This window comes from Phoca vitulina, unplaced genomic scaffold (assembly GCF_004348235.1).
Source record: "Phoca vitulina isolate PV1807 unplaced genomic scaffold, GSC_HSeal_1.0 scaffold16, whole genome shotgun sequence".
NCBI classification, from domain to species: domain Eukaryota; kingdom Metazoa; phylum Chordata; class Mammalia; order Carnivora; family Phocidae; genus Phoca; species Phoca vitulina.
The window spans coordinates 12973916-12995914 of NW_022589719.1; the positions used below are offsets into that span (position 1 = coordinate 12973916).

The window sequence follows — 21999 nt, forward strand, 5'->3', positions numbered from 1 at the left end:
ACAGGGAAATGTAACGGGCAACATGGTGCAGCAGGATGTGGGGGGGACGGGAGCTGGGAGAGCTAGACTGTGCCACAGCCACCCCTGGGTGACTTGGGAGAAGTCACTTAAACCACTCTGGCCTTGACCACCTCATCTATAAAATGGGGCTTGGATTAAATGGTCTCCTAAAGTCCTTTCAGGGTTTGAAATTCTGTCCAAAATGTTCTCTGCATTATGAAGAAAATTTGTTTTCAGAAGTTGCATTCACGGGGCCCCTGGGTGGCTCATTCGTTAAGCGTTTGCCTTCAGCTCAGGTCATGATCCCAGGGTCCTGGGATCGAGCCCCGCTTCGGGCTCCCTGCTCAGCAGGAAGCCTGCTTCTCCCTCTCCCACTCCCCCTGCTTGTGTTCCTTCTCTCGCTTTGTCTCTCTCTGTCGAATAAATAAATAAAATCTTAAAAAAAAAAAAGTCGCATTCACTACCCTAGAAGGTGTCATCAAGCCATCAGGGAGCACATTTCCAGGAGAGCCATCTCAAGTCTTTCCCTAAAGATCCCCAATTGATAAGAGCCCCATGAGGGCATGCACCCAGATATGAAATGTTTTTGAGTTTGTTTATTGGGGCAAAAGTAATTTTGCATTCTACTCCATGACCTATTTTTGCTTGTGTTCCTATAAAAATAGTATTCTCAATTCTTACTGTAGATGTTTGTTGATAAATCTAGATTTGAAAGTTGACAGAGACCCTCATCTTTTGATCTTGAACTACGGCGAAGCCTTAACTCTGAGTGATAAGATTACAGGGAATGTCTCTTTTCTTCTTGGTGTTTTCTGTATTTTCTATTTCTTCTCTAATGCACTTATATTAATTTAATACTAAAGGAAAGTGAGTATGTCTTCAAAATAGGAAAAATAACAAATTTCTGACCTTCCGTGTATAGATTTTAAGGGGAGAAAGACTTCCCTTTATGAATGAGTTCCCTGGCGACATTTTCTTGTTGTGCTCTATCTCATATATCCGAGAGGCTTACGCATAGTAATTACATGAGAAACAGGTGCAGTTGAATATGTAAAAGTAATAATAATGATAATTATGGTGACGACAGTTACCACTGTGTTTCGCCGTATGCTACTGTTCTAAACTCTGTGCAGATCATCATATTTAATCCTCGTAAGACCCCTGGAGGCAGATGCTACTATCCTCACTTTACAGGTGAGGAACTCAAGTGATAGAAAGTGAAGTAACTTTCCTGGTTAGAACATCGTTTATGCCCTGTCTTCTGTCTTCTCAACACACCTTTTAGATCTGGCCTTGCTGTAACATCTGTCCTCTGCAACAGGAACTTGACCTCCCCGTAGCGGTCCCTTAGCTTTTACTTCTGCCCTGAGGCTTCTCTGTCTCTGTTCCATGGGAGCCCGTTGTACCCATCTGGCACCTGCACAGATCTCAGAGTTCAAGGACACTTTCTGGAGCAACTCTTGACTAGTGGGGGATGAGAGCTGGTGGACAAGATTTTGTTATACAGTCCTCAACCATGTTCTGCCTGGTTCCTTGGCGGGGCGGGGAGGGGGGGTCCCAAGGGGAATTAAGCCTCAATTGCCCACAGCAATCACTAATTTAGTGCCTGCCCTTGATTGGCTTTTTTTTTTCTTCCCCCAATTTACTCATTCTAGGCCCTGACTCCCATTCCCTGGAATTGTTTTCCAAAATAAATGATCTGTATATAAAGTATGTCTCAGGTCCTGCTTTATGGGAGAACCTAAGCTAAGACATTGCCCCAAGGTTTACTCAGCTGTTAAATTGTGCCACCCAGGTGGGAGAATATTCATTCTCTGTAAAATAATAGTAACCACCCAGAACCAGGATATAAATACCTAAATCTTTTTAAATGGGTGCGTGTGTATGGAGAAGGAGTTTACACGCACACCCCGATAGGCTTGGGAGTGGAATAAGTACACCAAAGTTTAATGGTTTTTAGATTTTTTTTCCCTCTTACTTATCCATATTGTCTAATTTTGCTAAAGTGGTAGTATGTCACTTACGTCATAGATGGAGAGCAGGGTGGCAAACTGATCTATGCTGATTTATTCTCACGGAACCCTCACGTTCTTCTAGCCACGGACGTGCTTGAGTGAATGTGGACTAACTACTCCCCCACAGCCTTACTCTCAGGCTGTCATAGACCCAGACACAGGCCGACTTCTTAAATAAGCATTCATTAGCAGGCAAGCATGAGACAGTCCGTGCAGCCTGCTCTGGAAGCTGATGATGCCCCAGCCTCTGCCAGCTCAGGTACTGCAGCTGCCCCCTAAGTGAAAGGTTCACTGGAGGAAGGCGGGAGAACATTCTAGATCTGTTGGTCTCAACCCTGAGCAGGCAGGAGAGTCTCCTGGAGGGCTGGCTAAAGCACAGGTTGCTGGGCCCTGCTCCAGAGCTTCTGATTCAGTGTGGAGCCCACTTTGAGACCAGTGTGATCTAGTGGCAGGATTTTGTTGCTCTCTCCAATAAAACTGGCATTGGGCAGCCAGCGATTCCCTAAATGGCTGGACACAGGACCATTTAGAGAGTTAGTCTAGAGTCCAGAGCATCAACCATTGGGGTGTAGACTACCAGACGCTCTAGATTCTTTTACCTAAAAGGCATGAGGGTGGAGAATGTCTCTAAGTGGTTTTAGAGAATATCATTAATGCCGTCAGTGAAAAGCCATTTCTCATCATCCTTACGCCAGTTAGCAAAGCCTGCTGCATCGCTGGAACTGCAGAAAAGTGAAGCCACCTGGAGAGCTGGCAAGTGGCCTTCCAAACACAGTGCTAGCTGACCACCCCTGTGGGGTGGATTCCTGGATAGGGCAGCGAGGTGCTAACATACATGAGCACTACACCTAATAATAGCAGAAGTCCAAGCCGAACATTTTTTTTTAAAGATTTTATTTATTTATTTGACAGAGAGACACAGCAAGAAAAGGAACACAAGCAGGGGGAGTGGGAGAGGGAGAAGCAGGCTTCCCACAGAGCAGGGAGCCCGATACGGGGCTCGATCCCAGCACCCTGGGATCATGACCTGAGCTGAAGGCAGCCGCTTAATGACTGAGCCACCCAGGCGCCCCCAAGCTGAACATTTTAAAGTGCAGACAGCGTTAAGGGGAAGGAAAGTTCATTAACAAATCAATGGGCTTGTGTTTGATCCCCCAGACGGAGCCTGAGATCATAGAAGAAACCAACATTGACAGAGTGAATGAGCCCCGGGGCTACGGCAGGTCAAGGCAGGTGAAGGGCCACTCGGAGACGTCCACGCTGAGCTCCCAGCCCTCCATCGATGAGGTCCGGCAGCAGATGCACATGCTGCTGGAGGAGGCCTTCAGCCTGGCGTCCGCGGGCCACGCAGGCCAGGGCCGGCACCAGGAAGCCTATGGCTCAGCACAGCACCTGCCCTACTCGGAGGTGGTGACCAGCGCTCCGGGGACCATGACGCGGCCCAGGGCAGGAGTGCAGTGGGTGCCCACCTATCGCCCAGAAATGTACCAGTACAGTCTGCCTCGGCCGGTAAGTCAGACGTCCCACCCACCTGCCACCAGCAGGTCAGCTCTGCCCAGCGTGTTCCCAAAGGAGGTCTCAGGGCGGGGACTTCTAGGGATAAACCACCTGGGGATTTGGAGACAAACTTTTCTGGGCTCTCATCCCATCCTCCACCCATGATCCAAGCCTAAACCCATGGGCACAAACACACAGGAAGCCCTCACATCAAACCGTAATACACTGTAGGATGAATTTCCTTTCGACTACCCCTCCTGTAAAGGCTTGACCTCATTCTTCATGCACTGGTGGTTTCCTGCACTTCCAAGTGCGAGGACCCATTTTAAATGTCAGAACACATTGCAGAGCTTCGTGTTAGGGAGCCATGGGCCTGATGGTTCGGAGCAGAGGCTCTGGAGGCGGGTCGTTTGACTCCGAGTCCCTGTTCCATGACTCACTAGCCTTGGAGACATCACTTAAATTCTCTACAGGTGAAATCAACAAGAAAAATAACCCACTTCCTAGGGTTGTTGTAAAGATTAAACGAGTCGATCTATCTGAGGCACTCAGAAGAATGCCGGGCACACAGTAAATGCTACAACAATGTTGGTCGTGCCTATTTCATTTGCTGGTAAGTGCGCTTCAGGATTGGAGAAAGCACCCAGTGACTGAAAGCTTCCATGATTTAAACAAGAATTTTAATTAGCGTGCATTTCACTCATTACCACAGCATCTACAGATACCTTTTTAAAAAGATGGATAAACCGTGGACCATAATAAACGATGCATTGTGCGTGTATAGATTTCACCCTCGTAATAGTCTACGCCCTATCCCCGACGGTTACTCATTAATAGAGCTTTATAAATTGTCGTTGTGATGTATAATAACATAACAAAAGCCAACAGTTGTTGTTTTACTTTTATTAGGTATTGATCATGTATATGGGTATGCTCTTGATCATGCTACTACAAGTAAGGACCACTGAGGCAGGTAGTAGTTTTATCCCTATTTTACAGATGAAGGAACTGAGGTTACACACGTGTTCAGGTCCCACAGCCAGGAAGGGGCACCGCTGGGACCCAGAGCCAGGCGGTCAGCACCAGGGCCTGTGTTCTTATCCAGCATGCTGTTCTCCCTTGTGCAGTGTTACAATACCTCTTCATCCATATTATTTCTTTCATCTGCAGGAGACTAATTGGGACACCTGTGGGCTTGTGGACCCTCGTGATAATTTCATGCCCCTACCCGCCACGGTCCACACTACACAGGCACTTAATACATTGCTGCTTGCTGTGCAACCACATAGCCTGCACACTATTGTGAATTTCCTTATTGTTCTCCTTTGCTCCAGATCCCCCCTCTCCTCCAAGTCACTGAGATGTCTCCCCTTGACCCTGCTCCTCATCCCCTCTATCAGTTCCCTCTCTGTGAATGTCAGCGTCTAGCCTTACCTTTCCCATTGGCTAAGCTTTAGCAGGAGAGACTGAAGTTTATTTCAAACAGAACCTCGAGGGTGGGGTGGCCGTGTGTGTGTGGGACCATCGTCTGCAAGCGTTTGTCCTTAGGTTGGCAGGTGCAGAATTTCTATCTTGTCTGTTCACTCCACGGGGATCAGCTCCTGGGAATTTGACTCACACTGATTAGGCTCCCAACAACTGTTTTATTAAAGATTCGAACTTAGCAACGTGCAGTGAGAAGTTGGCTGACCACATGGGCCAGAATACTTATGTTTGCTGGTCAGTGTGATCTTTCATTAAGTAAAAGCCAAGCTGAGGAAAGTAAAACATTGTCAGAAGGAGAGCTAGTTATTTTTGGAGCTTTCTTCTTCTCCATCTGTGATAGGCAAACCTGGAGAGTACAGACAATGAAGGACAAAGGGTAAACACCAGCCATCTTTTTTACATCCCATTTTCTGAGGTATGGGTAGAATACAATGCAAAATTCTTAAAACAGTCTTTAAGCTAAAATAGAAGACTTTGGGGCAATGCCCAGATATCAGGAATCTGAGTCTGTCTCCACCATCAGGGAAGTTTGCTGGACATGTTCAAGAAGCACCACCTTCCGAAAGGGTGTCACAACTGTGGGGCCGCCACTGGCCATGCTCCCATCAGCTGGAGTCCCAAACATCCTTTTTTCAGAAAGAGAAAAATTCTCACCAAGCCTTACAAATCCATCACCTTTAAAAGACTTTCCTTTGGCCATGATGTTACAGTTTGCACAATTATAGTTCTCTTATTGTCCATTAAATCGGTACCCACCCTTATGGGGGAAGAAGGGGTTTTTCTTACTGAGATTTAGAAAACACCCAAATCTTATCACATTTATACGCAGCTCTTAAGTGTCTGTCCCCTGGGAAGAGTCACCTGTATCCGTTCTGTATTGATTCACACTGACCAGTTTCGTTGGCTCATCCTTCTTGACCTCCATACATTGACCTCATCCCTGGACTTGCCCTGAGCCCGGAGTAGAAGGGCACACGCGGCTGAATGACCGTAGCCATGGCTGCAACTCTGAGCCTCGGGTTCCTCGGCCATGAAACGGTGGTGATAAGAGGTCTTCAGTGAGGATGAAGTGGGCGTTCATGGAGAATGTTTAGCACAGTCCTGCACCTGGGGAGCACCCGCTACTTGTTTGCTGATATTAATCAGAGGGCTTCCGATGAAGCTCAGCCCCTCAAATTGCTCGATCAATGGTAGTCATCATTGTAAAACTATTCTGCCCTTTTCACTGAATTCCACTAGTTATATTCCTTCTCCTGACAGTTCCGGGACTACATCTTTTCCTCCTCGTGCTCTGTTGAATTCCTTTAAGAGCATGCTCCGGGTGCCCCAACTGAGGGTCCCAGAGAAGCTTCACTTCTGTTGAAAGATGATTCTCAACAGCTGGACCCCTCTGGCTGGAGGCCAGACTCTGGGGATCCATAGAGAGATCCGATTTCAGAGAGAAAAATTTAAACAACCAGGAGGAGTCTTCCAGCCGCTGATGGAATCCATGTCCATGGTGCTTCAATTTAACAAAACTATCTAAAAATTTCATTGTGGGACCTATGAAAACCGAGATCATTCTGTTCGTTATAATTTGGGGTTGGCAGTGGTGCCAAGAAGGGCAACAACATCAGCATTCCAGGCTTGAAAAACAAGGCCACCGAAAACTGGGAAAGAGCTGAGAAATAACACAGCAGAGAGATGGGCCATCAAACCAGAACACTATCAAAGGCAGTTCTCTTGTTATGAAGACTTCCTCTTTTTTGCCAACACATGTGGTCCCTATTTTCATAAAAGGAAAAAATAGCTAACAATACACAGTAGAAATAATGATTCTTAACCCGAGTTCTTTGCCGAGCCCCCTTGTGCTATGATAATGTGGAAATCAATAGAAAAGGTGGCGATTGAGAATGATAACTATGATTACTTTTCAGCTTCCCAAAAGGAAGCTCTTGGAGCTCCGCTGGAGGATAATTGGAAGCTGGTGGTTTTCGATGAGCTAGGCCAGGCTGATGCCATTTATATCATGGCAGCCTGGGACTTCCGCACTGCAGTTTGGGGGACTCTTGATCATATTTCACCCCGGAATCTGTGACGAGATTGGACTTGACACCTAAAGACCAATCCAGTTTTGCCGGCAGCCCTAATGAGTCTCTGTCAAGTGGAATGAAAACATCCTTCAGCCTTCCTGTTGGTGTCAGAGGAGGGGATTCAGAGAAAGGTAGTAGGGTTAAAACAGCCTCCCCACTAGAGGCACTTGGAGGAGACTCAGATCTCCAGAACGGCAGAGTGTGATCTCTTCATAAGGAAGCTGACCCTGAGAGGATTTTGTCCATTCCTATCACTGCCACTTATAAGGGAGACATCTCTATTAGGATGAAATCGAGAATTTCACAGCTTTTCTTTTTTCCTGTTTTCCCCTCAAAATCAAAACAAAACCTCTGTTGATGAGATAGGCAGACCTGTCAGATATGAGTCTGCAAACACCACAACACTTGGGTTCAGGAAATAATTACGTTTCTTATGTTTCTCCGAATCCGATTTGCATCTGTTCTGAGCTCCCATCTGGTCAGGTGGGTGGGAAATTCAGTGTCAGTTTTTACTGGGCCCTCTCCGCCTCTGGTTGCTCCAAAGTCATTGGTGGCTTGAGGCAGTCGGAACACCGGGAGAGGGTCTGTCCCTGGCACTGTTGGTGGGGCGCTGTCCAACTCTTGGGAGTCCTTGAAGCAGGTCACACTGTCACACTGTCCTACAGCCTTGGTGTGGGGATCTTTGCCTCTGGACTGCCCTGAGGAAGCCCCCTTGAAAACCAGCTAAGTACCCAACATCCAGCAACAGCATACCCCTCGAAGCTTAGAAAAATCACCCAAGTGAGTAATCCAGGAATGCTGCATGGGAAGGGAGAAAGGGAAGTGTAGGAGATGAAGTCGGAAGAATACTTAGCCCACAAAACTCAGGAGGTGCAAGACATATACCTTTCTTTATTTTTCTCTTCTCCATGTGCCAAAGGCTCAATTTCAGTTCAGGGTCTCCCTGCCTACCCATGGGTTGAGCTATTGCAGGGTCCTACATGGTGCAAAGCATGGTGAAGGGGTGGGAAGTAGGCATCAGAATCTGGTTTCAGTTTGTCCTCATCTAACTACTCTGGCTGGTGTCCCTGAGAAGTCCTTATTTCCATCTAATCTCCAGCTGTTAGTCCAGGAGGAGCACAGCTGGATCCTGAGCCTCCTGTTTGCAAGCTCTGTCCAGACCCCTCCCCTCTCCCTGCCATGCTTGAGTATGCTCATTCTCCCTCTTTGTCTTTCTCTTTCCCCCTCTATCACACACACACACACACACACACACACACACACACACATCCTATCCCTCTCCCTTCTCTAGCATCTTCCTCATATTAGCCTCTCCCTCCCTTTCCCCCAGAGCGAGGCAGGACCTAGAGCCCCTTCTCCAGACGCATCAGCATCTAAGCCCTCTGGCTTCCCTCCCACTCTCCTCCCCTTCCTAACCCCAGGGTGTTTACCTCATCTAGGGGCAGAGTGGTCTAAATGTACCTCTCTTCTTCCAAATCTCTTCTTTCAGCATCAACTTTAGGCCTTGAGTGCTTTAGCGCTTAGGTTTTTGATATTCAAAATCCTAAATTCAATAGTTTTGGCTATCGAAACTCCAATGAGAACTGGCTCTTGGGCCATCCTCAATGGTTGTGGCTATGGCCTTCCTTCCCTGGGGCAGGAAGGTGGGATACCCTTGCTGCTTGGCATAGGGGAAGGGCCCTGGATTCTAGGAATTGTGGGGAGAAAAAAAGTGTTGATTACTACAATTACTATATCAAAAGATTACCCTGTCTCAGAAGGAAGTGATTTTACTTATGGAGGACATACTGTGTGCCAGATGTTACATTAACACATAAAATGAGTCTTTCAGGGGCGCCTGGGTGGCTCAGTCATTAAGCGTCTGCCTTCGGCTCAGGTCATGATCCCAGGGTCCTGGGATCGAGCCCCGCGTCGGGCTCCCTGCTCAGCAAGGAGCCTGCTTCTCCCTCTTCCTCTCCCCCCTGCTTGTGGTCCCTCTCTCGCTGTCTCTCTCTCTCTCTGTCAAATAAATAAAAATTTAAAAATCTTTAAAAAAAATAATAAAATGAGTCTTTCGAACAGCCTTTGGCATGGGGGTCTAATACTGTTAACCACCATCACCTGGTGAGAAAGTAGGCCAGACAAGGCAAGTTGCCCAAAGTCAAGCAGCTGGTAAGGATCAAGCCAGGATTCAGCCCTGGGTTTGTCTGGTTTCAAACCCATGCCCTCTGTACCACACCACCCTTAGCTCAGGTTTGCAAGACAGTGCCCTAAACTGGCTATGGAACTTTAGACAAGTCAGTTTACCTCTCTGGGCTTTAGTATCCCCCTTGCTTAAGGTAAGGGGTGTGGTCTCAGTGTCTCCTGCTCTCTTTCTAGCTTGAACCTTTTATGAGTCCCGAGGCCTTGGAAGCCTTAGATGTGACTCTACCAGCAGCTCCTGGTGAACTGACAGATGAAGATGAGCCCTGGGTTTTCACCATGGGGTTAGTCTTCAATTACCAAGTCCTCTGTTTTCAACTAAATAAGAACTATCCTTCTGGAAGACTTTGCTTCCTACACCGGGTTGTAAAGCTATTTATAGGCCCACGTGGACACCTGTTTTGCCTGGAGCCGTATTGTTACTAGCGGGTGTGGAGAGATTGCTGCATCCACTCTGCCCTGGGGCTGGCTTGCTGGTACTGGATAAAAGCCTCCAGTGAGGGTGGGCTGACTGTGGCCTGTCAGTCCTCCTTCCCCCACCAGTGCAAAGCCTGAGACCCTCTGACCTGTCCCTCCAGCTGCAGGCTGCCCCCTTTGACCTGTCATCCCTATTGTGCTCCTCTTGAGGTTGATCTTGACCACATTCGTCCTTCTGGATGGATGCACATGCACAAGGAGGGGCCAGCACACAGTGGGTCTCACCTGGGCTCACTCTCTACTAGGATTTCTAGAGAGGATGGCCTTGAGCCGCTCCCATCACCCCCCAAGGACATCATGACTGAAACTTTGAGCAGACTACGTAGTCACCTTTTTCCCTTCTACTCTGACCACCCAACTTCTAAGCCCAAAGAGTGGCCTAGTCTAGTCACATTCAGGCTCCTTCCACCTCAAAGACCTCAGGCCTGTTTACAAAAACTGCCTTCTGTTCTGAGTCTCTGATCTCCTTCCTAGCCAGAGGGCAGGGATCCCAAAAGATGGTGTCCTTGGGTGCCAGGCTGGGTCCACTGTCATGGAACAGGGAACTTGGAACCAGGCAACAGTTTTGAGCAATAGCTTCCAGTGAAATCCCAGTCACAGCGCAGCCAGCAAGAAGCCAAGGTTCCAGATACATAACAAGAGAAACCAGAATGTGAGGGCTTAGAAATCTGGGGAACCTGCACAGAGGGAGGGAGGAAGACACTAGGAGAGGTCATTCTCTCAGCCCCCAAGCAACAGGGCATGGGCTCTACTTTTTATGTGACCCCTGTGGCCCCTGAGGATACAGCCCAAAGGCAACTGTCTGATCTCCTGTTCAGTCTTGCTCGTATCTGGAAAGATCTTCCAAAGTAAGGAATTCCCTTGGTACTTATCAAAACTTCAGAATTTTTAATCCATTCTTTGGTGAAGTGCTACAAGATAGACACAGGCATAAAAAGGCTTTTTCTTGAAGGCTGGAAAACTGTGTTGAGCATAGAATAAGGCTTCCAGGGATCAGGGATAAAAATAGGTCGTCTCTCTCCTCTACCGAGTATCGTGAGAGAGGCCAGAAGAGGGAAGAGGGGCTATAAACCCCTTTCTCTATTTTGGGAAAGGCATGTCCTTACTTGATGGTTTATTGATAATAATGGAGGACAAGCTGGAAGGGCATCCAAGATTATGATTTTCAAACTCTCTGCAAAATCTTAGAGTTCAGGGAGGTCCCAGGTTGTCATCATGCTGGTAAGTGAAGGGCCAAATTCACCAGCACTGCCCCCCCCCAACTTCAACCAGAGAAGCTCTGCTTTAATCTGGTTATGTATTCAGATTATGTCATAATGATTTCATGGCTCTAGAAAAGTTTGCTTGGAAGCCCATGAGCTACTCCAATGCCTTATTTCACAAGGAAAATGAAAACCAAACAAGCAAAAAATGAGGGGCAGAGAGACTGACATGCCTACAGAAAGTGAACGGCTGAATCAAGATGAGAATTTGGGTCTCCTGACTCTGATTCACTCAACATTCATCGAACAAGTACTTATTTAGCACTATTAGGTGCAAAGCATTTTGCTTCATAAGGTCGGGGTACCATGGTTGCTGAAACCCAAGAAGTTTAGGATCTAGTGGAGCTTCAGAGTTTGGTTCCCTGAATATGACCTTAGCATACATTGTTGACTGATGCTCAAAAAATGGAAATGCAGAATGGTAATGTAGCTTTCCAAATTGAGTCAGCCAGTACCTCTAGATCTGGGCAAATGTTTTCTTTCATTCTTGTTCTGGAAAGTTAGTATTGCTGATACACTCCTAGGCTGACAGTTATTTTCTTTGAGCACTTTGCATTCCATGGCCTTCTAGGTGATGTTGAGAAGTCCAACGTCAATCTAAATGTCATCCCTTTGTAGATGATATGCCTTTTCTCTCTGGCTGCTTTTAAGATGTTCTCTTTGCTTCAGCAGTCTACCATTTCAGTACAATGTATCTAGGTTTGTGTTATATTTATCCTGCTTGGGATACATTGTACTCCCTGAACTTAGTAATTCATTGATTTTATCCATTCTGGAAAATTCTTAGTCATTGCTTCTTTAAATATGGCCTCTCTTTTTCTCTGGGACTTTGGGACTTTGATTAGCTGCATATTAGACCCTCTTACTCTGCCCTCCATATTTTTTTACTGCTCTTTTATATTTTCTATCTCCTTATCTCCTTGGTAATTTCTTTAATTCCATTTTGTAGTTTATTAATTTTCTCTTCATCTGTGGCACATCAATTACTTTTTGAGTGTTGAGTGTTTTCTTTCAGTAATTACACTGTTGAGTGTTTTCTTTCAGTAATTACAGCCCACTCAACACTCAACAGCCCCCTGTTCCCCTAGAGCCCCAGTTAGTCTATCTCCGATGTTGAGTGTTTTCTTTCCGTAATTACATTTCACCTCTAAAAGATCTATTTGTTCTTTTTCAAATCTTCCTGATCATTCCTGAGAGTATCTCTGGTCATTTATTTGTTACAAACATTTTTTACCTTTCTGTTTTCTGTTTCGTACCTAGAAATTTTAAACTCTTAAGTCCTTAAAGATGTAAATCTGTTGTTTGGTTTTTTTCTCCTGTTTTCACCTATGTTTTCTGGTCTTTGATTATGAGCTCCTGTCTGCTTATCTTAATCTGTGCCATTCCTCAGAGCCTGGGTTAGGGAGATCGCCACCAAAGAGGACTTACAATGGCTGCTACCTGAGCCTGGGAGCACAACCAGCCCCTTGCAGGTTGGTTGTATCTCAGTTCCACTTGCCCGCGCGCCCCCCCCCCACCCCCCCACCCCCCCCACCCCCCCACCCCGCTTGCCTGTCCCAAGGCTTGATCTCTTAATCGTTTGCCAACATGGTGCTTGACTTCAGGCAACCCCACCTTTCATATTTGCATACTTCTATTTCTATCTTTGGTTTCAGCTCATGGTTTTGTTTTAGTTTGCTGAGATGTGTGCGGGGGGGGGGGGGCGGGGGTTAGGGTCTTTGAGGTTTCCCTTACATCTTGCAATTCCCGAAGTGCATTAAGATGTATGTTTCATCTAGGATCTAGTTGTTAGCTCATGGGTCGGCCCTTACGAGTACGTAGTCTGCCATAATGCTGCAGGGCAGAAGACCTCATTCAGTTCAAAGAACCCTATTTATGGATTCCCACCGCTGCTCTTTTTGTCCTGATGCCTTCAGGCTTAAAGTCTTGTCAGCTTGTTCCTCAAGAGATCTAGCAGGCATGATACCTAAAGAAAAAGATGAATGAGAAGCACAAGTTAAGCTTTGTCTTCCCAGAGAGCATTTCTAGATTTTCTCCCACTAAAGGAGGCTGTGGCCTGGCTCTCTGATCCTGTCTATCTCTGACTGTTTTCCTTTTATCCCCTCACGTGTTGATCAAAGTCTTCACTTTTGTGATAGTTCCAATCCTTTATCTTTGAATAGTGCTTTATAGATTGTGAAATGCTTACACTGACTTGCCTGATCTTCTTAGCCCCCTTTGGTGCAAGGCATCCTTGTCCCCATTTTAGAAGAGGACAACGAGGCCCAGAGAGTCCACCTAACTTGCTTAGGGACATAAAGTCTATTTATCAGCAAGCTAGGACCTCCACCCTTACTTCCTGACTCTAAACCCATTGCTTTCCCCCCATTAAACGTGCTTTCTTTTGAGCGAGAAAGTAAACTGCAATCAATGATTCACCGTTGCAGGCACGAGGATAGAGCTGACAATAAAGCCCCTGCCCTCATTACACTCTAGCTGGTGGCAGATAATAAATAAGCAATGATATAATACCAGAGAGTGACAATTGCTATGGCAAAAAATAAAGCAGAATATGGAGATAGATTAACTGGGGCTCTAGGGGAACAGGGGGCTGGCTGAACGAGATGGAGGGAGGAACCACAGGAAGAACTGGGAGACAGTGTCCCAGGGAGAAGCAGTAGCATGTACAAAAGCCAGAGGCAGGAAAGCACTAGATCAGCTGAAGGACTCCATGACTAAGGTGGCCCAGGCACAGGGGAGCATGGCAGAGGTGAGGTAGAAGAGGGGGCTGGAGGACAGAAGGAAGAGCAAAGGGCAGAGTTGGAGGAAGGAAGGAAAATTTGACCTGGAAACCTGCTTTCCTTTTTTTTTTTAAGATTTTATTTATTTTTTTGAAAGAGAGAGAGCACAGGTTGGGGGGTGGGGGCAAGGGGCGAGGGGCAGAGGGACAAACAGACACCCCACTAAGCACAGAGCCTGACACAGGGCTGGATCCCAGGACCCCAAGATCACGACCCAAGCCAAAGTCAGGCGCTTAACCAACAGAGCCACCCAGGCGCCCCCTACTTTCCTTTTCAGTAAGAAGAACCTGTGTGTTGACTGACACTGCGTTTTAACACATCCTCCTCTCTTGCTTGTCTCTTTCACAGGCATACAGGTTTTCCCAGCTTCCTGAAATGGTCATGGGCTCTCCCCCTCCGCCTGTACCTCCCCGGACTGGCCCCGTGGCTGTTACTTCTCTCAGGCGGTAACACATTGCTTTCTGGGCTGTTTGCAGTGTCTGGAAAGGACCTGGTCCCGTGTACTCTGACCCGACGGTTTTCCTTCATGGCTGTCCCATTCAGGGTGCATCACCTGTTCCGACAACCATGTGTCTGGGGTGCCCCGAGGACCATGAAGGAAGTGGGAGCACAGGGAGGGTTGACCAACTTTCTTATCATTTGAAATGGAAAGTTCTACAGGACTTGAAGAACCCCAAGGGCAACCAACCCATACCCCGAAAGCCTCATACCCTGACCTTCAACATCTGAAAATTATTCCAGCTCAGTCCACTACAACGACCACCTCTAGTCTGGGCAGCTCCTGGCACCTGTGTGTGGGCCCAGAAGTCCCTTTGTCGTTTAGGGGTAGTGTCCAAGAAGCTAGGGAGTGGCATGTCTGGGCACCCACCCTAACTCCTGACTCCGAAGACAGGAGGCTGAGAGCACATGAACTCAGATATGTATAAAGAGATGAACTCAGATAGAAAGCTATAAGTCAGATATGATAAAGATACTGTCTTTGTTCTGTAACGATATGACAAGCCCATGTTTCAAACAAAGGTAGGCAAGAAATACAAAATCCATGAGCACTGGGAGATGCTGGAATAGGCATCAGGTCCAGGATTAAAGAAACAAGTGTGCCCTGGGATAGGGATAGGCCAGTGCCCTGGCCCTCCTACCCCAGCCTCTCCCCCTCCAACATGCTAGCCACACTCTACCTGGGGACCACAGGTCTGACCTTTGTGAAAATGGTGAAGAAAAATGAGTTTCCCCCAGAAATGACCCTGCCTTCATTTCCAGTGGTTTAGAACACCGAGCTGTGTGTAGACACCGCTCTTGACTGCAGTCGAGCTCAGGGTGGGGTGGGAAGCTGCAGACCAGGGTTCCAGCCTAACCTGCTGTGTAACCCTAGGCAAGTTGCCTCAACTCACTGGCCCCCATTTCCTTATCTGTAAAATGAGGGCAAGGGCCTAACTGATTGCAGAGATTCATCCAAGGGGGCTGTGTATGGAGCAGAACTCAGGAATTTTCCTGGTAAGGGTTTCCTAAACTAGGAGCAGATGCCTGGAATAGTATGTGGGAAGCCAGGGATATGGGAGAGAGCAACCAGGAGAAAGAGGGGAGGGAGCAAGAAAGGAAGGGAGACCCCATACTACCGAGCCTCCAGCACCCACCCTACCAAGCCTCCAGCACCCACCCTGAAGTTGAGTCAAATCATCACGCCTCTGTGTTTCACCCTCCCTGAGCAATAGTGGGGGGCTTTAATTACTCCTGAGAGTTCTAATGCGAGGAGCTTCACAGTAGTCATTTGTGGCCAATTTGCTAAGGGCTAGTGTCAGTTTCTTCTTTCTTCTCTCAACCCTCTGCCCCCTCCCATGCCCTTGCACAGCATCTGCCATCTTGCCAGATATCAGCAGGCCACTGCTTCCCATTTAGACTCAAAGGATTAGAGCAGGGAGGAGCCTTGGAGAGGGGGTCATCCACCCCTTTTGTTTCTCAGATGGGGAAACTGAGGCTCAGCAGGGGGAGGAAGCTAGAACCCAGACGCCTGCCTCTTGCTGTGGCTCTGTTCTGTTCTTCACAGTGACAGACACTCCGCTCCTCAGAGGGTGGCCATATGGGCTGGCAGCCTGCCACCTGCTGTGGCTGCCTTTGCCTCCTTCCATTTTAATTTTAAGAGAGCCTGAAGTCCCTCTGTGAGGGGGAGGACAGAGACTGGCTAAAGCACCTTCTATTAGAGGGGGAGGCTGGCCCCCGTGGCGCCCAGGCAGCCCTCTTCTTACCAGCTTTCTGAGCACTAAGTGGAAATAGGATGTGTTTAATGGGCTGGATTCTCTGCTCGCCTGTGGGTCCCAAAAAAAAAAAAAACAAGTGCCTGTCATTTATAACGCCTAGAAAGTGCTAGGCTCCTGCTTCCTGGAGCCGCCCGAGCTTCCCCGGAGTCTTGAGCTTCTTGGGCCAGCAGCAGCAGCGACAGCAGGGAACGTGGTCCTCCCGGCCCTCGCGGGTCACCAGCCCCGGTGCCTGGGGCGGGTGGGCGGGGGCGGCCGCCACTCCAGACGGAGCCTTCTCATTGGCTGCTGATGATGTCATCCCCTCCCAGGCCGACCATCCCTGGCTAATACCCAGCGTTAATGGCCTGGCTTATTTTTATGTGGAAATTAAGTGGGCTACTCCCCAGAGACACAGAGCCACCCTCGGGGGAACACTGACCTTGAATATCTAAAAATGACTCCAGCTCGGGCCACCACTCCAGCTGGACGGCCGCTCCAGGTCTCGGCGCGCCGGCCTCCTTTGTGATTCGGGGGCAAATCCAGGCCCGAGGACTCCACCCTCGTGGGGCTTGGAGGCCGCCGCGGCTCCCAGAGGCGGCCCCCGAGGTGACAGGCGGCGGGAACTTCTGGGTGGCGGTGCGGCCGCGACGGGCGTGGGGAGCGGCTAACGCAGCCCCTCTGCGCCCCCCAGGTCCACCTCGGACGTGGGCAGCAAGACCAGGATGGCCGAGTCCGCGGGGCCTGAGCCCGCCCAGCTGCACGACAGTGCCTCCTTCGCGCAGGTGTCCCGAGGCCCCGTGTCCGTGGCGCAGTTGGATCAGTCGGCTTTAAATTACTCAGGTGGGCAAGAGGAGAAACGCCTGAGAAAGGCGGGCGCGGCACCCCAGCCCCACCCGGGTGCTGTGTGTGCTCTTTGCACTGCGCACCCCCCACATTCCCACTCGCCACCTGCTACCTGCCATCCTCAGCAATCGAGGCAGCTGTTACGTCTGACTTCAGTAGCCCTGGCTACAAGAGCTACTGCTCTATTTCTTTAAAAAATCTGAAACGTGACAAAATGGGAAGATACGTGTTACAGTCGGGGTAGCTGTTAACATTTGCCAGACTTCAGGGTTTCTTTTTAATTTATATTTACCTTTAAAGCATTACAGATAGAACTATCCAGCCCTCTATCATTCCCCTTCTTCCCAGAGGTAATCCCAATCCTTAAATTGAGGGTGTTAACTTTTTGCTATATATGTATGTATATGCAATAGTGTATATTAATGCTGTTGGTATTTTACATGTACACAAGTGATATCAAAGTATGCCTTTCCTTCTGCATTTGTTTTCTTGACTCAGCCTTGTGTTCAAGATGGGTAGGTACATGTAGATCTAGTTCATTTGTTTCAACTGCGGTATGATATTCAAAGATATGATAGGCCAGTTTATCCTTTCCCCTAAGGAGGGACATGTGGGTTGTTTCCAATATTTTGCTATTACAAACAGTGCTGAAATGAACATCAAGGTTTATCCATGCCCTAATTGGTATTTTGAGTCTGTTCAAAGCATACCTTTTAGGCAAAAACTGCAAACACTCGGTTGCTAACACTTACTAAAGCATTCACTGTCTCCAGAAATTCCATCAGTGGAATCCATTCCTTTTGGTTCCTTTTCTTGCCTTTTTAAAAATACCTCTTCCCCATGGGAGAACAAAATTTGGACACTGAGCTGTCCCTTCTTGCCAGTAGGTCAGGGGTGTTGGGATGGGGATGGAGGATCGGCGAGGGGAGTTGGGCCATCATTTCTCTAGAAAACCAGGTCTGCATCATAGCAGATGACCATGCAGGTGGGCGGGGCTAGGGCTGCAGGTGGAGGTCTGCTCTGCACCTCATTACCCCTCCCCCCATGCCAGAGTTCCCCCATTTCCCAGCTTCCCCCAGCTTGGGCAAATGCCAGCCCAAGAGGTGGGGTGCTAGTGTAATCTTCCCCATGCATCTCCTCCATGCCAGGTAATACGGTGCCGGCAGTGTTTGCCATCCCAGCTGCCAACAGACCCGGCTTTACCGGCTACTTCATCCCGACGCCTCCCTCGTCCTACAGGAACCAGGCCTGGATGTCCTATGCAGGAGAGAATGAGCTCCCAAGCCAGTGGGCCGATTCGGTGAGAACCTTGCTGATTCCCTCACCATCTTACCTGCTGGACACACTTGAGGGAGAAAATGGATGAGAGGTTGAGACAGTGTTTTTTTATCTCAGCCTGCTTCCCACCAACCAGGTGGCTAAGTTCAGCCATTTTAGAGGAGACAGTGTGGTCAGGTGGGATGTCTTTTGACAGAGGGACTTGAGACCTGCCTTCCAGTCCAGGTTCAACCTCTTCCTAGCGGGGTGACCTTAATCATATAAATTTTTGTTCTAACTATCATTTTTTTAGTGTTTTCTATGTGCCAGACACCATGTTAGATGTTTTATTTATATTATCTTATTTAATCTTCCCAACAATCCTGTCCAGTAGGTGTTATGATGCCCATGATGTGGAAACTAAGGCCTAGTCAGGTGACCTGACTGCCTAAAGCCACACAGCTACTGTAGATGAAATACCAGAAAATATAGTTTTAGAAATTCAAGATTGAATTACTTTGCATGTAGATCCTAAGGCATTCTACTTGACTTCCAGCAAAGGACTGTCTTGTCATGATCCCCTGGTTCCATCCTCCATCATAAGTAGGAATATATGGCACAGTGGGCCTGGCCTATCCTACACCGAAGAGAGGCAGCAACTAATTGAACCTGGATAGTCACACCCAAACCTGCCTCTGAGTCACCTGTCAAGAGTTGCTAAGTAAAAAAAATCAAGCAAACAAAAATAGCACAATGATGGCCTCTAGTGTGGGTTGCCCCCATCCCTCTGTGAGACCATCCGTCATGGATAAGAAAGGCAGGCTGTCTCCCAGGCTCAACCTGAGGGTTCCCTGGTGCTGTGTGTCATTTTAGGGTTTGGTGTCAACTTTTGAAATATATCCTAGATTTAGCAAACATGTTGATGCCCAAGGCCTGGGTCATCTTTTCTCTCTGTCCAAACCCCTGGGGTCCATACTTTCTACCTCCACAGATTCAACTCAGCCTTGGTGTTGGTGTCTGTTTTTATCATAGTGATGACACATTTGAACACCACTAAGGGTAAAGCTCTCCTATATATATTAATTTTCCTGATGATCAAAGCTTATCCTTTTAATTTTCAAAGCACTTAGAATATATGCTATCTTGCCTTAAAAAAATTCTGGAATGAATTATATCCTTCCCTCCTTCTTTAAAAGAGGAACATAATTTAATTTGTCTCTAACAAATGATTCAGCTCATCATTATGCCTTACTAGTAAAATGACATTTGTAAGATGGGCTCTGATGGTAGGATTATTACCCCTACATCACACATCTCCCAACTACTGTAATTTTTGGAGTTACTACAAGGCTCAATATGGTTTTTCTTTTTTTGACCTTGCTCCCAACCAGACCTTCTATTGCTGTCAGTGTCCCCACTTCCACAGATACACTCACCCTTAAATATACTTTTCCTAATGGGCTGTTATCTGCAAATGAGGCATGTCTGAGTTCCTTAGAATTGTTTGTCAAGTTGGAGTAAATAAGCTTTAAGAGTAGCTGTAGGGATTCCCTATTGTTAAGTCTACAGATCTTAATGTGAGACTTTATAGCATCTGTTTTGGTTGTTTGTGGGCCTTTTTTTGCTTCCTTTGTTGTGCTCGGCTATTTTAAACAGCTGAAATCACTGGGTATGAGTTGATCAGTTCAGAGCTTTCTTGACTCCATAATTCCACTTATAGTCTAAACATAATGTGTACTTTTCAGAAAATAGATTATACTTAACTTGTGACAATTAGGCAGTAAACCTACAGCTTTGTCGGTTCACCCTCTGCATGGAAAGTTCCACTGGGTACTCTGCAGGAGTCAATGGAAGTATTTTCCCAAACTTTGGCCCTTGCCCTCAAGACACAGATGATAGCTTAGCCAGGCTTATGGCCACTTCCAGATGCCTTTGGGTTCATATTACCTTAAAGATGAAGGAACAGGAACCCAGCAAATCAAAACCCAACCTTCCTAACAGGATGATTTGACCATTCTGGGTCCATCCCTCTCAGTGTGAGGGAGAGTTAGTTTTCTATTAGTTGTTTTTAAGAGGAACATGTTTGCCGCACTCTAAATGGGTCTTTCCTGGCGCCCAGTTACCACCTACAGTTAAGCAGGGTGGCGGGTCCACGCGTGGAGCACAGTAGCCAGGAACCACAGCAGGGAGCACAGGGGATTCTTCACACGTGAAAGAAAGTGCATGAAGCTCAGAGGGACCCGTTGTCAGCTTGAGAAAGTGGGGCAGGGATGGCGTCCACTTCCACATCCATGAGAAGGAGAAAACCCCCACCATCATTTGGGGGTCTGACCTTCCTGATCCCAGGTATCCAGACATCAGGAGCTAGCTTAGACAAAATCACCTCAAAATCACCCCTTGACAAATGGGTTTCATCCTTGGTGCTGGATGGAGAAGGGTTGGGAGGGGTGTGTTGTGATCACTAGGTGATGCCTGCCTTGGGCACTGCCTGGGGAAGGAGTGGTGTTTGCCAGCCCCGAATTCTGGCCAGCAAGATGTGATGGCTCCAGCCTGGATCCACTATTAGGGGAAAAAGAGTCTCTTAGAGGAGTGACTGCCCTCCAGGACCCCTGCCTGTGCCAGCCGCTGGCGCCCGGACGCTCGACGCCGCAGAGCTGAGGGGTCTCAGGAGTTGGACGCTCTCAGCTCCAGCTGAACTTGAAATGCAGGGAAAGGGGATATGACCGCTTCCCTCACAAACATATGGCACCATCTGGTCATCCTTCAGTGATTTTCAAACTGTGTGCCTCAGAACCCCAAGTTCTGAGAGACTCCCTACTGTGTACCATGCATAATTCTGGGTACTGGTGCCCAGTGATACGCAAGCAAGACACTGTTCTGCCTTTACGGAGTTGACGGCCCGAGACAGGTGATGGCGTCATGGGCGATGACTGACTCTAGAGAAACTACTGGAAGCATCTTACAGGGAGCCCCCGGCTAACGTAGGGCAGGGGAGCGTGTCCTGGAAGAAAGGACGTTTGAGCTGAGACCTGATGGGTCAGTCCCCTGTCTGGGCCTTGGCTCTGTTTCCCCACAATCACTTGTGCATTCCCAGTGCTTATGGACCAAGGACACAGACAGTTCGACTCTGGTTTTCCTCTAAGATGCAAGGGAAATATGTACAGCCCTTGTGTAGAAAGACCCACCATTAACACCTATTTGCCACTTTGTCTTTCTTTGCCAGGCCTTGGGAAATTAAAGCCCCAGCCTTTGGAACATCCATCCTATTATTTCTTCCCTCACTCGGGTCCTCAACCGGCCCTCACCTACCCCACTGACATAGCCTCAGAACTCTCTCGACCTCCAGTGGGTCTACCTCCAGAGTGTCCTTTCTAAAATACAGGCCCCTCCTCCACCTGACACCGCTGGTGGCTCCCAGGCCAGGTGTCGGGCATGCCTCTCAGAACGCTGCGTCCTTGGGACGGGTTGTCAGAACAGCTCAGGCGGGGAGTGGAGGGAGGCTGCATTCCTGCTGTACATTCGCCCATCCGAAATTTCTGACTCATCACCCAACCCCATCCTACTCCATCCTACTCCATCCTACTCCATCCTACTCCATCCTACTCCATCCTACTCCATCCTACTCCATCCTACTCCATCCTCTCCAGGGCCCAGACAAGTGTCTCTGTCAAGAATGGGAACATGCCGTATTTCTGAGAAGTGTGCCATAGAAAACTGAACTCTGCAGCCTGGCATTTGGTGGCTTTCTGATCGGCCCTGCCTGTCTGTCTTCCCTGAGCTTCTCCCAGACCCTGTACATCCTCTCTGGTCAGACCGAGCTCTTCGGAGATTCCTGGGTACACCGTCCTCCACGTACCCCCATGCCTCTGCCTTTGCTTTTCCTCTGCTGGAACACC

The 21999-nt window shown here is 48.1% G+C and overlaps 1 protein-coding gene across 1 annotated transcript in view; it reads left to right on the top strand.

Moving 5' to 3' along the window:
• KIAA1549L (KIAA1549 like) overlaps nt 1-21999 on the top strand; it is a 268932-nt gene that overhangs the window by 236005 nt on the left and 10928 nt on the right. The window contains exons 18-21 of the mRNA XM_032414728.1: nt 3174-3524; nt 14118-14215; nt 16695-16843; nt 17995-18146. Coding sequence (XP_032270619.1) covers nt 3174-3524; nt 14118-14215; nt 16695-16843; nt 17995-18146 — 750 coding nt within the window. The remainder of the gene's footprint in view (nt 1-3173; nt 3525-14117; nt 14216-16694; nt 16844-17994; nt 18147-21999) is intronic.